At 32.4% G+C, this 17,768-nt stretch overlaps 1 protein-coding gene across 1 annotated transcript in view; it reads right to left on the bottom strand.

Annotated features, from left to right (window-relative positions):
- Positions 1 to 17,768, bottom strand: part of LOC125064099 — a 290,773-nt gene that overhangs the window by 56,670 nt on the left and 216,335 nt on the right. Inside the window, exon 5 of the mRNA XM_047670889.1 lies at positions 5,484 to 5,617. Coding sequence (XP_047526845.1) covers positions 5,484 to 5,617 — 134 coding nt within the window. The remainder of the gene's footprint in view (positions 1 to 5,483; positions 5,618 to 17,768) is intronic.

The following is a 17,768-nucleotide window of genomic DNA, read 5'->3' on the forward strand; positions in this document are numbered from 1 at the left end:
TGACATCTATATGCCCAACGACTGACTTTTTTTTTATTTCATTTTATGCATTACAATGGCAATGGTAGAATGAATGGTTTTGGTGATATTTCGTTTTCAAATAAAGTATTATAACTAACTTTACGTTTGTTTTTTTTGGTCGATATAAATTTCGCCATAGTATCGATGACATTGTTTATTAATAGAAAAACCAGCATTAATATAAACTTAGAAATAAAAATCTAACATTAGTATTGAACACCTGTTACTAGTGTTCAACGAAAATAATATTTACGATTGTTCTAAAAAACTTTACCCATTTTGGACATTGAGGAATTAGACGAAAAAATATCTCGATAACTCCAAGAAACTTGACATCAGCCATACCATTGATAGTCCACGGACAGACCTATTTTATTTATATAATAAAGCTAGAGAGTTGTTGTGGCCAGGAACTAAAGTATTAAGAAACAGCATTTTTTATGTTAAGTCGTTCGTTTATCGAGAAAGGTTATTGGCTATATAATTTCAAACTACGATCTTAAGAAACGGAGCGGTATTAGTAGTAGGGCCATAAACGTTGACCAACCAGTAAGCAAGTGCTCGCTGTGTCTATGATAAAGGCACGGATAATCCAAATTCGAAAAAAAAATCATCAGAACAGACGCTTAAAAATGATCAATTTTAGTCAAAGCCTTTTTCCATTTTTAGATTAATTACGTTATAAATGTATCCAATAGATGTAAAATAAAATCGTAATGGCCTAAGATTCGTTAAATTATATAGTAAGGCTGACGGGCATACAGGCCGCCTGATGGTAAGTAATATTGAACATTCCTTAAATCGCCAATGCATTACTAACCTTGGTAACTAAGATGTTGTTTCTTGTACCTGTAATTGCACTGGCTCCGTTCAAACCAGAACACAACAAAACTAAAATTAGTGTTATACTGCCAAGTATAATATCTGACGAGTGGATGGTACATGCGGGTTTGCGCAAAACCTACCTCCAAGTAAAAAATAGATAAACAGATGATCTAATAGATAGATCACATGAAACCTTACCAGAATTTTGTGAATATATTAATCTCATATTCGGTGGTGAATCGAATCGTGTAATAATTTGCATGTGTAGGATGAAATTATGCCACATGTCCGCACTGTTTCAAACTGGAACAGCGTGGTGGTGTGAAAACCGAATCTTTTCCTTGTATTTACTGACTAGTACATAATTTTTACGCAAATTTTCTCAATATCATAAATAACTACATTTCAAATAGTTGAACAAATTTCTTGTAATATAATAATTAATTTTTAATAATACTACTCTACTACTCTACTACTCTACTCTAATAGGCTTTCACCAAGTCCGTCTTAGTAAGTACAATAGACACTCATTAGCAGCCTGTAAATTTCCCACTGCTAGGCTAAAGGCCTCCTCTCCCTTGAGGAGAAGTTTTGGAGCATATTCCACCACGCTGCTCCAATGCGGGTTGGTGGAATACACATGTGGCAGAATTTCATTGAAATTAGACACATGCAGGTTTCCTCACGATGTTTTCCTTCACTGCTGACCACGAGATCAATTATAAACACAAATTAAGCACATGAAAATTCAGTGGTGCCTGCCTGGGTTTGAAGCCGAAATCATTGGGTAAGATGCACGCGTTCTAACCATTCATCTCGACTCCAATAGTCAATAGACACTCTTACAGTGAATTAGTTATACTTAGTATCCTTTGTGTAATATACTAATTTCAAATAAAAGTAGAATATTGTTATATTTAAATATAACATTTAGCTAAGGTTAATTCATTTTTATAAAATCCGTTAATAATTTTCATCACGTACACAGTCAACCAAATGCTTAATTGCTTACAACTAAAATTTTACTCCCAACTATCCCCCAACATATGCATGTCTGAATTTATAATAGAGAAAATTCAATTCCATGCACATTTTCGGCTTTCCAGGTCAAGCGATTCTCGAATTCGTATAATATAATGGTTTTAAAACTAGTAAAATGTGACTACTTTTGATTATATTATTAGTCTTTGTAATAATTTAAATATTTATGTAATTAAAACATAATTACTAACAGTGTTTAAAACGGGATATTTACCATGTTCACGTGAACAAGACATTCGTAGATAATGTCGAAATATCGAGCTCCAACAAATAAAAATAAAAAAACATGGTAAATATCCCGTTTTATGTACTGTTAGTAATAAAAATAACCATGTTAATTTAAAATCTCATATAAAACATAATTATTATTTAAATATTATGACTTTTCTATATAGTAGGATTGTGTCGCAATAATGGATCAAATTATAAGTGGGTGAGTGAATTTAATATGTACTTATATATAAATATATATAAGTACAAGAATGCGTAAATACGCATACAATTTAGCACAATAATATTTCGTACACAGATAGCAATAAACAATTATCGGTTTAAGAATGTCCACGGTGGTCGAAGTCGTTCGAAATCAAAAATCATAATCTACCTTATTTAATTAGGGTTTTACAAGCAATTTTGAATCGTCATTTAACAAACTATATTAAGTGAAGCGACCACCGACCGGTTCGGTATGTAGATTCTACCGGGAAAAACCGTCAAGAAACTTAGTAGTAACTACTGAGTTTCTTTCCTTCAGAAGGAAATCATCATCATGATATTTGGTAGTGATAGTAAATTAACACTACAACACATTACTGCACTAAAATTTTGATTCTTGCTAATTGGTAAATATTATTTTTTATAATTAAATGTGCATTTTACAATTGAATTGCTTAAGGTTCCAATATAATCACAATCGAATCGAAGTCCAATAAACATAATTTTTTGGTTGTAGTTTTAATACAAAAATCTGAATACTGTGAATTTGACATGGATCAGTCGAATTATAAAATAAAAAAAAATATTCCCTTTAAACGAAACAAAACAAAGATAATAAGCTTCCCAAATTCACAATAATATTTGCGTAATTGCGAAGTATCGACGCACGAAATTATATATCAATAAACACAATTAACATAGAAAAACTTCACAAATAAAACCAGCGAACTGGTATAAATTGTACAATACAATTTTCACGGCAAAAGACGCACTCAATATTTGTTCATTTCAATTGAATTTGCTCGACACGAATCGGGTATTGTGAAGGCCTCGATATTGTTCAATTCGTATAATAGTTTAAAACTGTTCGTCTAGGAATCGGTACACGATACTCGCCTGTCTTCCCAAAGAAATTTCAAACACTTATTTTTGATTATATTACCTTACATTGTTTCTTTATTTTGTTTATATTAATATAGTGTCGTTATGTATAGTATTATGTGGATCGTATTGGAGACGTAAGAAGTAGCCCAAAAACCATTTACTCAAAGGGTGCGGAGGCCGTTGTCCAGCAGTGGTACATTTTCAGGCTGTTATTGTACTTCTACCATACAATTATATATTATTTAAACCAGGAAACTATAGTATTACCAGTAAGAGTTTTATTCTTATGTTATTTACTTGCTTGTAGAGCTTTGTGAAAATCCGTCAGGATAGATACAACACGCTCATCAGATATTCTACTCCCAAGCAGCAGTACTCATTATTGTTATGTTTCGGTTTGAAGGGTGAGTGATTTAGTGTATTCACAGGCACAAGGGACATAACATCTTAGTTCCCAAGGTTTTAGGCGCATTGGATATTTACATATCCAAGGAAGGGTTAATATTTGTGGTCATGCGAGTGGGACCACTTACTATCAGGTGGCCCATTTGCTAATAAAAAATAAAAAATAATCTTGATATTTGAATAAGGATAATGTTATAAATTCACAAGTAGCTCTATGTGAACATTTGTTACCTCAACACGTCTAAGCCACTGAACCGATCGTAATTAAATTTGACACAAAGGTAGCCTGGAACCTAGATAATGTACAAGTTACGGGATCTGCAAAAAATAAATTTGATACGAAAAATAAATAAATATTGAAAGTTCCATCTAACATCATCAAATCGTGTTAAGAAAGAATATAAATGCTCTATAAAACATATATTATATATCTACTTAATGCTAATAACATATAAGATAACTCTAAAATTGTATCTCTTCATTGCTTCACGTAATAAAGGAGATATACATTAACATAAAACATTGTATTTCTGGTACGATAAAAGTAATATAAAATTTAACTCTGATATAATTTTATTAAATATTCTCGAAAATACGACTCATAAAATTCCGCTTTAATAATGTTCATTTTATAAAAACTGGTACTGATGAACGAATACGCCTCGATAAAAGCCGACGCAGTTCATTTATCACGGAACGTCATGACGTCACTTCGGACGTCAGGTCGCCGTCGCGTTGACGTCAACTACGCAACTAATTGATAATAAGGGGTCAACGAACTTTAAAACTGCTTCTACAAATGAGATAGATTAAAATGTTTTAAATGGAATATAAATCAGTGTTCGTTTTACCCTGATTAAGATTCAAGGATTAGAATAGTATAGAGAGCTTAATGAAATTGTCATTTGGTTAGTCTCTCTTAAATCCGGACTGTTTCTATTCCCAATTTCAATGACGACATTAAAACTAATTTGATTGTATTATTGTTTCTGAGACCTTGCGTCCCTGAACTACATACTATCTAAATAGGGTGGAGCTCCCGTTTAACTAGACTTAGTGTACTAGTGTAAGGTAGTGTAGTGTATTTTTGGCATTTTAAAGCGTCCAATATCTAAATATGGAAAGCCAACAGTTTACATTGGTAAACACAAATGAAAATATATGTAATAATAATAATAATAAATAATAAATATTGGACAACATTACATACATTACTCTGATCCCAACGTAGCTAAAGCACTTGTGTTATGGAAAATCAGAAGTAACGACGGTACCACAAACACCCAGACCCAAGACGACATAGAAAAGTAATGAACTTTTTCTACATCGACTCGGCCGGGAATCGAACCCGGGACCTGACGAGTGACCACACCGGTGTACACACTACTCGACCACGGAGAAATTAATTACATAAATTAAAAATTAAAAAAGAAAACACCTTCGAATATTTGTATGCTCGTATTTCCACCCACGATCTTTATTTCTGATCTATCCGGAGAGCTATTTTGACCTTATAGAAAATAACAGCAATGAGTACTCCAATTCTAATGATTCGAAATAAAATTCGAGTACTAATTGCTGTTATTTTGAAAACCATCTAATGTCTATAAAAAGTTCTTTTAAATCCGTGCCTTATATATGTATACCTTTATATGCCTTTATAGGGAATCGCAAACTATCTATCATTCCCATGAAAATATTAATTAAAAATTTAACATACATTTCTCTAAGCTAAAAATGAATATAATATTTCCAAAATTAAAATTAAACTTACATCAGTAGATCTTATTGTATTATATATCTACAATAAATATTGCAAAGATTACTATTTTAATGGAAACACTGATGAAAATCCTAAAATTACAACTTACATCTCGTCCGTTTAGCAACCAAGTGAGGTTGGCAGGCGGGTCGGCTGGAGGTGAAGTGCATTGTGCACGAAGCGAGTCTCCAGATGCATACCATCCTTTTTCCGCTTTGATTGAAGGCTTTTCAGGTGGCAATTCTGAAAGAAATAATCATTAAATTATCTTAAAATAAACTCTTATCAAAGTATTGTATTCTAGACAAAATTTTATATCAAATATGCCAAGAGACCGATTAACTCGAAATAAGATAGACGCATTTTTTTTAGAGGTTCCAAACGAGCAGGAGGCTCACCTGATGGTAAGTGACTACCACCGCCCATGGACATCTGCAACACCAGGGGGTTTGCAGGTGCGTTGCCAGCCTTTCAGGAAGGAGTATTTGAATTGGATTTTAATAAACGCAGGAAAAACTAAAACTATTGCTAGTTTATATAGAACAAGATACCTACTCTCCTAGTGAATTGTATGATATAAATTAGTGTGACATCATAAGAAAGCCTTTTTAATAATATTAATCTAAATTAAACATATTCCAGTGCCTAAGAATAGAAATAATAATAAGTTCTTATTTAACATTTTACAAACACTACAAAACGCGAAAGCGTTGCTCAAACTAAATCGGCAAACATACGTGCCGTTAGAAAGGTCAAAGTATTTACCTCAAAGTACCCGCATGTGTGAAGATTTGTTATAATCCCCTCAAGGGATCTGAAGGTGTAGACTGTGGGTAATTATGGAAATTGTCAGTACTTTATCAAAGTACTGTCGAATTAAGTTCTTACAAGACCCTGGGGTTAACCTAGTGAGCTTTGTGATCAGGTTACATAATTAGAGTTTAGACCGTAAAAAAATGTTAACGTCAAGATACATGACAATTGTTCTAAATACAAGTTTTGGAAAATCCAGAAATTTACATAAAGACCTCTCAGCGAATTCAGTAAATCACTTTTACACACACTAAATCTCATTACAATACGAAATGTGATTTAGTTCGAAAGTGTTTTTCACTTAAGCTTCAAATTTCCTTTACGTCTTCCAACCTACGATTCCTACCATAAGTCGTGATAATATTTGCCAAAAGTCCTGGCTTGATATGCTCGTTAACTTTGCTTCGGAGCAGTGTATTGACATTTTCAGTTCGTTGAAGCCAACTAAGGCTGCTTTATTTTTTTAGATAAATCTGGCGCGAAATCGTTCTTTTGATTCAGTTTCGCCTTCGCTTCACAGATTTAATTGGAGCGGAAACGATTTGTATGAAGGTTTTCATCGTCTAAGACGATAATAAAAGAATTGAATCTTTCCAAAAATTAAGAAGAATTAAAAATAAATTACAGAATAAACCTCCTAAAATTGATTGTAAACGACGTTAAAGAGCTTCATACTGATTTACAAAAAAAAAATCGTCATATAATTACATAATTTGACGTATTCTCTTGGACATTATAAAATCTATCTGATTTTCTTCATGTCTTTTTTAAGTACTCATAAGTAAATAATAATATATAGAACACGAAACATTCGAGCACTCGTTATTGTATTTCATCTCGATTCAACAAGCGGATTTGTGTAAGAGAAAACATTCCAAATAAAGTGGGTATTACTGGCAACCTTACGCAAAACACGCAAGGCTTACAGCGAATACTTACATTTATACAAAAGAAAATGTTGTTAAAATCTGGGAATACAAATAAATACCTATAAGGTAAAACGTAAAAGCATATAACATGACTTTAGAATATAAAATTTTATGAGATTGTTATATGTGATTGTTACGCTGATCATTATTGAATTAGCTCCGTTTTTTTTGGATATAGCATTTAGACTTTTGCGTGAAAATACAAGAAAAAAAAACCGTCATATCTACGCTGATTTTCTTGAGGTAAAGGTTGTATTTTATTCTGCTTAAGATATTGAAAATGAACGTGTTTCAATTATAACATAATAAGAAGCTCGATTTTAAAATCAATATTCCAAATGCTGTTAAATACCTGAAATTCAAATCAAAGTTTCAACCAATCCAAGTGTAATTCGGAAACGCAAAGGGGATTTGTGCAATGGACCGTTCTAAAACTAAGATTTAGAATCTAGTCTCTGGCACAAAACCAGAACAACATTTCGAACGTTGAGAGTGATTTTACTTGAAATATATCTATCGTAGTTTCAACGTGTTTGCATAGCGTAAGTGCTATTAATATTAGTCCTCAATATTTCTAGAATTAAATTTGAATTGTTATATGAGTGAGTGACTCTCGTAATTACAAGATGTCTTTGTATGCGTGAGACAGAGTTAAGATAAAAAAGTTTATTTTATATAAATTAATTAATTTAACGCCTTCACGAGTGAAATCTACTAATCTACTGTAAAATCATTTAATGGCCTTGTTGTATTTATTATTAAGCGGATATTTAGTAAAACACTGATATATTTCTATTTTTATTGTTTTTACATACGACAAAAGAAGACGTAGATATTTTTTTAAAGTTTCAAGTAATAAAATCAAAGTTTTGTCAATTCTTAACGTACCAAAATTTTATATAATAGACGCGATCGCAAATACGCTTCCTAACGATAATTGTCACTAACACTCACAGACATCGGCGCTTTAAAAAATATTAACCATTCCTTACAACCACCGCCAATGGACCACCATCTTTGGTAACTAAAATATAACACTTGCGCCTGTTGTACACTGACCCTTGAAAGTGAAACACAGAATAGAATAGAATATCTGATATGTGGTGGATTTACCCAAATGGTCTTGTACAAACCTATCTGAAATAGATTCTTGATTTATATCATACAATAATGAATGTTGAGAATTAATTTACTACAGTAAAATTATAGTGTAAGTTTTACATTAAAGGGTTTGGACGAATGTCATAATATTAAACTCGTTTTTTGCACTGCCAAAATAGTAAGCGCACACTGTACACAAACAAAACATTATTTAATTTAATTCACTTGCTTTTTACCAGATTTAAGTTCCACGCTGCATAGCATTATTAAAAACAGGGTCGTATTCGACGCTCAGTAGGCACGCGGTGACTGTTTATTTGTAAGTCTCATATTTGGAATATAAAGGTGTAAGAGCAATGACGTCACAGGTGGCACAGCGAAAAGGCGACCGCCGACTTTGTAATTTAAATTCGGTCCTGGTAACGGCATACCACTGAGGTATCCACGGAAATTTAAATGTGGAATATTAGATTGTGAAAATATACCGCCTTAATATTCCGAGTTGATAAAAGCGGTGAATTTTAAAAGATTTTTTTTTGGATCGTTCTTTCTATCCGGATTCCTGCTCATTTACATGTTGAAATGTTCATGCTAATTTCACTATATGTGATAGTACTAATGTTAAAATTAATTTGATAGCTTCGATATATTCATAAAAGATTCTTATTTTTCTAAACTGACCTATCATTATCTTTACTTCTCAAATTTATTAAAAAATTCAAACATTTTTTTTTAAATATAATTCCATATTTCGTTATATTTTTTCTCGATCGGATTCTCCGAAAAGGTTTTAACTAAGTAGACATTTATTTCTCATTTGTATGTACGAAAAAAGGGATTCTTGACAATCACGTGCCACGTAAAAAGCAAAGGATTTTCGTCTATATTTTTTTTGGATCAATCCCTGGGATTCCAACACGATCTTCATCAGATAAAGTCTTGAATGATCTCAATTATTTATAGTGCTGATTCTATATTTAAACGAAATGATTTTAATTTAATCTTTTATAGCTTATACTAAATACCGTTTAGGAAATTACTAAATTAAACATATAAAATCGGTTTTTAATGTTTATAGAGATTTATAATGTCTAAATTATTAGTATAAAGAACACAGTATAAAAAGGGGGAACGCGCAAGATCACTATTTCCTATTTCTCCCTAAGGAGGGCTCTGCTGAACGTGACGCGGGGTTTACTTCTGATGTATATGTTAAAATGATCATGATATTTGAATGATGTTTCAAAGACAGGGGATCACAGAGGTTTTAATGGGTGAAATCACATCTAACGCAGTCTTAACCGCGGATCAGGGATTCAAATTTAGACAGGACGAGGGAGCTCTGATAATACAAGTGAGTATGCTTAAATTATATTTATGATTTGTAGATGGCGCTGATGAAAGATTTGGATGTATCTGGTGCAACTTAAATATATATAAGACTGATTTAATTTTCTCATTAAAATGACACGAAGCTAAGAGGCATTCGTTTAGGAGAAGAACACTTACTATTACTTCACATTTTTATCTGAAAAAAATTCTTAATTTTATAGAGATTTCCATAGTTTATTTATTTTATAAGGTTCTTCAATAAAGGATACACACATAAGAGTACATTAAATCGTGTAATGTTTTAAAATGTATATGCTCCATCAATTACAGGAGACAAGTACATTAAATATTGACAAAAGTGAATTTAAACAAAAATAAATGTGAAAATAGCTCCATCTGTCTATTATGCTTTCACGGCTAAACCAATTAACCGAATTTGATGAATGAATTTTGTATGATGTAGGCTTGAACCCCAAGGAAGGACTTTTTTATTCCTAAAACTTGAATATTGAATAATTATAATATTATTTCGACAGTGGAAACCTACTAATATTGTAATTGAAACTTCTTTCCCTGTCTAAAATTCCTAGAAATTTTCAATACTACCCTAAGCCACAACTTGATTTACAGTTTGAATTAAACTTATTGTGTTATTTCCTCGTTGAATTGCTATAAGTATTATATATAGGTAAGTTAAGTATTAATATTATGGATATTTAGATACCAATACATTTCAAATACAAAATCAAAATCAAAATATACTTTATTGAAGTAGGCTTTTAAAAGTACTTTTGAATCGTCATTTACAAACTACATTAAGTAAAGTAACCACCGGTTCTGAATGTATGTTAAAATACAAAGTTGTATTAGCCAAATATAATTATGTATATAAGATATCCTGTCTGGAAGTCAACAAGTGTTAGCTCCACGCCTTTCTATAATCTATATAATCCTGTATTGAATAATTTTTCTTTTCTTATAATAGTTAAAAATATCTGCGGAATTTTATTATAGAAACGGTTACTTTGCCCCAAGAAGGACTTATTTACGTTGCGGAGTCGGAAACTTGGCGTTATAAGCTTATCCTTATAATAATATTATTTTATACAAATAAGTTTAAAAAGTCTGTGATTTGTAAACAAAGTTCAAGGCTGCGGTAAATATCTGTTAAGTGCTCATTCCTAGCATCAAAGCCAAATCCTAGTTCAAGCTAGGAAAATAACATTAGTAATCTGTATTGAGGTATTTTTTATACACACATTTTAAGATATGCCGAGATGGCACAGTGGTTAGAACGCGTGCCTCTTAACCGATGATTTCGGGTTCAAACCCAGGCAGGCACCACTGAATTTTCATGTGCTTAATTTGTGTTTATAATCGCCATCTCGTGCTCGGCGGTGAAGGAAAACATCGTGAGGAAACCTGCATGTGTCTAATTTCAACGAAATTCTGCCACATGTGTATTTCACCAATCCGCATTGGAGCAGCGTGGTGGAATATGCTTCAAACCTTCTCCTCAAAAGGGAGAGGAGGCCTTTAGCCCAGCAATGGGACAGGCTGCTAGTGCTAATATTTTAAGATATAAGAGTAGCAGCATTTTTGTATTGTAATTTTATAAGGTAAATCAAATTGACGAACACAACTTTGGCATGTGGCTTCTGAGCCGACAAGAAGCTCAGTAATTACTCTTTTTCCTCAAAATTAAAATATATTTTATTCAAGTAGGCTTTAACAAGCACTTTTGAATCTTCATTTTACATAATTGAATTAGACGATTACAAAATAGGAATGGTCCTATTTTATGACATCTAACAATATTTTACCATGGGGTCAAATGTTGTTAGATCAAAATGACTTTTTATGTAATTGCTATAGCAGAGTGAAGTACTATCTATCTATAGGCAGTATTGCACGCCAATTGCACGCATAACCTTGCGCAATTAGATAGTCCTCAAATTGGTTACAATGACTAGATCCAGTTGTAACGTATAGCATATATTTTAAAAGTATTAAAATTGTAGTATAACCTTTCGCTGAAAATATTTTGTCATAGCTATTATCTTTGCTGCTTTTGATCTTCAACTACTTAGACTGAAGTTAGATGATAAGCCAAATTACGTGTCTAATCATGAGATACGATAACGATCTTAAGAAGCTTACTCAAATATCAAGTACATCCAAGTAAGATTTCTTAAGATATTTGATCGCCAGAAATGTTAGATTCTAACAAAACGATCTTCAAATCGAGCAACAATTTCAGAATATATATTCAGAAATAGGGAATTGGGAAACATCTCGATATATGATACACACGCACGACAAGTCTTTGACACTTATTTGTCTGAGATATTTGTTTTGAATGAGGTATATTTTTAAGTAGTTTGTACGTCTAAAGGGAATGAATATACCGACTAAGTCAAATCCAGTCTAATAACAGTTACTTGTTAGCCTTTGTTTTGATTCCATGTGTCATCAATGAGTTGTCAAACACGGAATGTAAGACGCATTTATCCTTGAACTTTTAATAACAAGGACTCATTCATTTACGTATCCGCTGGAATACATCTATACAAAATATTAATATTTTCACTACTGTATGTGCTTTTTCTAGATAGGCGGATAGGTCAACGGTCCATCAGATAGTCACCACTATCAAAATATACTCATTATTTTTTTTTAAATAAATATTGGACAACACCACATACATTACTCTGATCCCAATGTAAGTAGCTAAAGCACTTATGTTATCGAAAATCAGAAGTAACGACGGTACCACAATCACCCAGACCCAAGACAACGTAGAAAACTATTGAACTTTTTCTACATCGACTCGGCCGGGAATCGAACCCGGGACCTAAGAGTGGCATACCCATGAAAACCGGTGCGCACACTACTCGACCACGGAGGTCGTCCTACCTATTATATGATCAATATTATGTGGTATATACTCAGTGGAACTCGCACCCTGTATAATTACATCATCATCACAAATTTATTGGAATAATTAAAAATATCCTCGAATAGTGCACCAAACGTGCTCCTGTGTTATTGCTTATACAGGTGCGATTGAGGTTGTTTTTTAAAGCATTAAGTGCTTGATGAAATAATTAATACAAAATATCGGATCGTATTTTGCTAGCTCTTCGATTAAATAATTACCACAGCTAGGTACATATTGTAGTGACAAATATAAATGCTTTGTATCGATGTATTATCGATGTGTGAGTGAGTGTGAGTCGATTTAATTACAGCTTCAAGGGTATTATCGTCTTAGATTTCGTGTTCGGTAACGTATTGATGACGTAAGAATATGTACGACTATATACGACTCCGCAAAGTCAGTACAAGTTTCCTGTGATATTCTGAATGAATTCCCAGATATTTTTAACTTTGCTAAATTTATAAATAAGGCTTGTTAAACAATACAAGAATATACGTGTTCGTTCATGTGATTAACGTATATATGTTCTATACATTTAATTTGATGTTGTTTACTATATACGTATGTTAGAATAAAAGTGATTATTACTTGCTGCTTCCTCTACTTTGTATTTATATTCTAAACCAGTAAGCGCTTTATGTTCAATATACCTGTGTTGATATTTAACTATTCTCGTCTCACTCTTGTGCTATAAATAAAAAAGAGTAAGACTATTATGGCAAGTTTCAATTCAAAATTGTTCATGTGTGTACCGGTCGCCAATTATCAACAAGCAAACAATGATTCTTTGTGCTCTTGTGACATGTTCGAAGGGTGAGAGAGGAAGGCATTATGGGTGCAAGGGTAACAACAGCTCGAAGTGGCCAGCGGCGATGTGGGGAATGGAAAATACCCTTAACAATGCAATTAGTCAGAACACCAGGGGGTCTATTAGCTCTTCGATATTTATTTTTATATACATGAGGACGAAAAGTTTATTTATATAAAAAAAATACATAGTTTAAGAGATTATTAATTTCTTAAACACTTATTCGTATTGTCTATTATATTCAATACTGAATTTCTTCTCAGCGGTGGCTTCACATTTAATACAATTCCTTAAAAAGACGATTCAAAAGTACTTTTAATATTTTAATACGTAATACGTTAGTATGTTTGTCATTTACGGAACTTATAGGTAAATAAATAAGTAATGCTTCGTATTGAGGGACAAAAGCTTATTTTCTACTGAAGCCTATTGTACTCCGCTGCTTTACTATGAACAGGCGGGATACTAAGAATTACTTTTTGTAAAGCATCATATATACAATTCCTTAACACACTCAAGTTCTAAGTGAGTATAGCTGATTTATATTATTTTATAAAAGGCTGTAACCGCCTTATTTATCTTTAAACATATTACATAATATACGTGTGTCCACGTTGTACGATCACTACGTTTATCGAACGTTAGAACATAATCGTCATGATAATTATAAATAAATACACTTAATTAATATCTACATATGTGTATGTGTATGTGTGTACTAGCATTTACAACATTATAATGACTTCATCATTCGTAATATTTTACTCACTCTCTTATCGGTAAATTCTCATTTCTGATCGGTATAATAAAGGACGTTTTAAAAATTCAATTAATTTACCAGATTCGATAATGTTCGAAGCGACATTAAACCCCGCCCATAAACTGCTCGATGGCCTCGCTCTATTCCTTCCATTTCGGAATGCGAAAGTTTCCCACAAATGTGTTTTTCTTGCTACCTCCAACTTTGATATTTCACCTACTTTACATTCAAGGAAGGCGGCTGTAAAACGTCCGTCGGATGCCAAGTTAAGCCAATATTACAGAATCGCCGATCGGTTATAAGACGGGTTATGGTCGCATCCGAATTATTTGATACGGATTTACGAGGATCGCTTTATTGATTAAGACTAAATATAAAATCAACGTGCAAGTTGAATATAAAGTATTGCATGGGAATGGAAGTGTAGTTTTATATTCGCAGTATAAATATTGATTCAGGTGCACTTGTGAGATGACGTCAGACAGAGAAGTATGGAAGAAGAAGACATGCTGCGCTGACGTTAAGTAAAATTGAGATAAGGGCAGGAGGATGATGATGATGAATTTAAAACTCAACAATTTTATTTTGTATTTGGATAAAAATATCCTTTATAAAACTTGTAGTATGTATGTATTGTATAATTATTACTTAATTTACTAACCATAGAAAAGCGTAAAAACTTTTTTATAGAACTTTTTAATTCGATTTTTTCTTTAATTCAAATTTGGAATGTCTATTTCATCAGTAACAATCCGTAGAGTTTTATTGCTCTTGTTTCATATCGATAAAAATTTGGAGTGTATATAATGTATACGTGTATATACACGTCTCTGTTCTATAATAGGATATATATCATCAATGTCAAATCACAAAACTCCAAACATTTTAGTAAAATAAATTAAGTGAGCCTGTTTATCGAATAAAACTCAACAACGGAGGTTCTACAATATTCATGAAACCTCCGACATGACTTCACTGTGTTTTCTTTAACCGTTGCGATATAATACTTTAAAAAAATAATAATGGATTAAGTGAAAAGTCAAAAATGCTTAACCAGATTTCGGTTTCGACCTTTCCATTGGGGATTCTCAGAACAAACCCAAACTCGAAATGTTTATTGTTTTACCGAGACTTTCTTGCCGAAAATTGGCGAAATTTTTCGGAAACATCATAAAAAAAAATATTCTGTACGTTAATCTAATCTATTCAATCGTTTCGTACAGTATAATATATCATTATTCTTTAAGCGCACATAAAAAAATAAAAAGTTAAAAATGATAATTTATTAGACCACACTATTACTGCAACACAATAAATCAAGTAAGGAACATTAAAAACAGGAACAAACATTTTATTCAAAAGGAATATTTAAAAATAGAACGTATTGCATGATTGTGGCTCAAAACACGCCATAACTCCACTTCATCGCATCTTCATTAGCAATATTTTTGCCACAAAACACTTAACCGCGCCGATATAAAGTGTTAATAGCTTTTAAACATCATAGCATTATTTTCGTGGTCGCTGTAGCGTTAAGCGTGCTCACGTTATTGCTACTATAACTCTTTTTATACTTTAAATCGCTAAGCCAAAAGACGGTAATATATTTCACACTATGTTATAAGCATTCGTTCTCGTTATAAATGTTTAAGATTTCGTAACCTCTTGTAATTGTTATATAGCTCTTTCGTTTTACAAAACTTTGTAAGAATATTTTCTGCTTTATTTAATCTTTGTTCATTTTTATTGAATATTTTCATGGTTGAGTTATGTTTATTGCTACCAAATAAAATGTCTCGTTCATGGAAATTCTTATGTCTTCATCTTTTACTCGGTGGAAGGGTTTTGTGAAAGCCCGTCTGGGTAAGCACTCCACTCGTCATATATTCTAACACCAAGCAGTAATACTTAGTATTGTTGTGTTCCGGTTTGAAGCCTGAGCGAGCCAGTGTAACTAAAAGCACAAGGGACATAACATCTTAGCTCCCAAGATTGGTGACGTATTGGTGAGGTAAGGAATAATGAATATTTCCTATAGAACTAATATGTATCGGAGGTGGTCACCACTTATCATCAGGTGGCCCATGTATCCGCCTACTTATATCATAATAAAAAACTTATTTCTTATAAATGTATTATATTTTTACTAAATAAACTATTTTATACGATTTGATTTAGCGAAAAGCAAATGGTATATTTTTCAATTGTCAATACCTAACTCTTGATAAGTCACTCAAGGTGTGCATATCAACGCGAGCTCGAGCGCTTAGGCATATTTCATTTAAGCGTAATATATCGAAGCGATAGCGGAGCGTTTCGCTTAAGCGATTTCAGATCGTTTCGCTTAAGCGGTCGCAATAATCGATATTCGCTTCATTTTTATTGCGACTTCGCTGGCGAGCCGTGACGATTGAGATCGGGCGCCGCGGTGCATTTTTGAGGCAATCCGGGTTCAAAAAATTTATGTTGCGCTCGGAACTATGAATTATTTGAAAGGGTTTAACGAAGTATCGCTGGGAAGCACTAAAATTTGCTTTGAGTGAGTCTTGATCGTTTTTAAGAGGTACATATTTTAATGTTTTAACAAGTGAAATTCAACGACTTGTTAAGAAGATGTTAATTAATACGAGTTCAGCAGTGTTATTGCCATTTTGCTATTAAAAATAATACAAAAAATATATATTAATGAATAATTGAAATCATTTTTCAGCAAGAGGTCAAAAACTTGCTTTAAGGACAAATTTATCGGACACATATGCGCGACTAAGTGATGTTATTTGTCAAGCTACCGTTGAACCTTTCCGTCTGGGTGATTTGGAAATTGTAATTAAATTATACCTCGTTTATTTGCACGTGACTGTGGATACCATATCCCATCTGCTTGGCCGTTGACACGACGTGCTCGGTGATCGTACAACGTACGTCATTAAAACGTTACATGCGTTATTTTCATATGAAGACTTTTAAATTCGTTATTACCAAATGTTATAATTTTAGTAAATAATTATAAATAAAATCGAATGAAATACTGCCATGTGTCTTGAGACAGAATCAAATACGACACATGCAGGTTTCTTCGCGACATTTTCTTGGATATTTTCTCGGGGCCAGAAGTGATTTACGAACACTAATTAAAAAGATGCTTGCCTTATTTTTCTTGTCTACGAGATTATCTAAGCATATTTAAATTAAAATATCTCAAAATTTGTGGCAGAAATACTCACAGTGTTTTTCGATTAAATATTTCCAATATATAAACATAGTGATTATGCAAAAATATATATATATATATTTTTGTTTATATATATTGTTGTTTTTTTGTTTACAAATGCAAGTATGGTTAGTAATATTAGAGCTTTTGTTTTTGTTTTGAATTTCAAGTGAAATTCGGATCTTCCGCTCTGTTTGGTTTCAGTATGAGGATGTATGGCTACATTTGAAGTAAAGATTAAGTGAATTGCCTGGGTTGGCTAACTTATAGCTGTTTTCTGGAGCAACGCGGTTGTTACACGATCGCTTGTTTTACGACGCTTCGATGTATCCTCGGATAAACTACAGTTCAGCAGATTGATGGATGCCTGATGTGGGTAGTTAAACTTTATTAGAATTTTAATAAAAAAAGTTAAAAATACGTTTCGATAGTTTTGAATATGATAGTGAGGGTCTTGAATATTTTTGGTATTTATTAAAACAATAAATAATATTAAATC

Source organism: Vanessa atalanta, chromosome 5 (assembly GCF_905147765.1).
Source record: "Vanessa atalanta chromosome 5, ilVanAtal1.2, whole genome shotgun sequence".
Lineage (NCBI taxonomy): Eukaryota > Metazoa > Arthropoda > Insecta > Lepidoptera > Nymphalidae > Vanessa > Vanessa atalanta.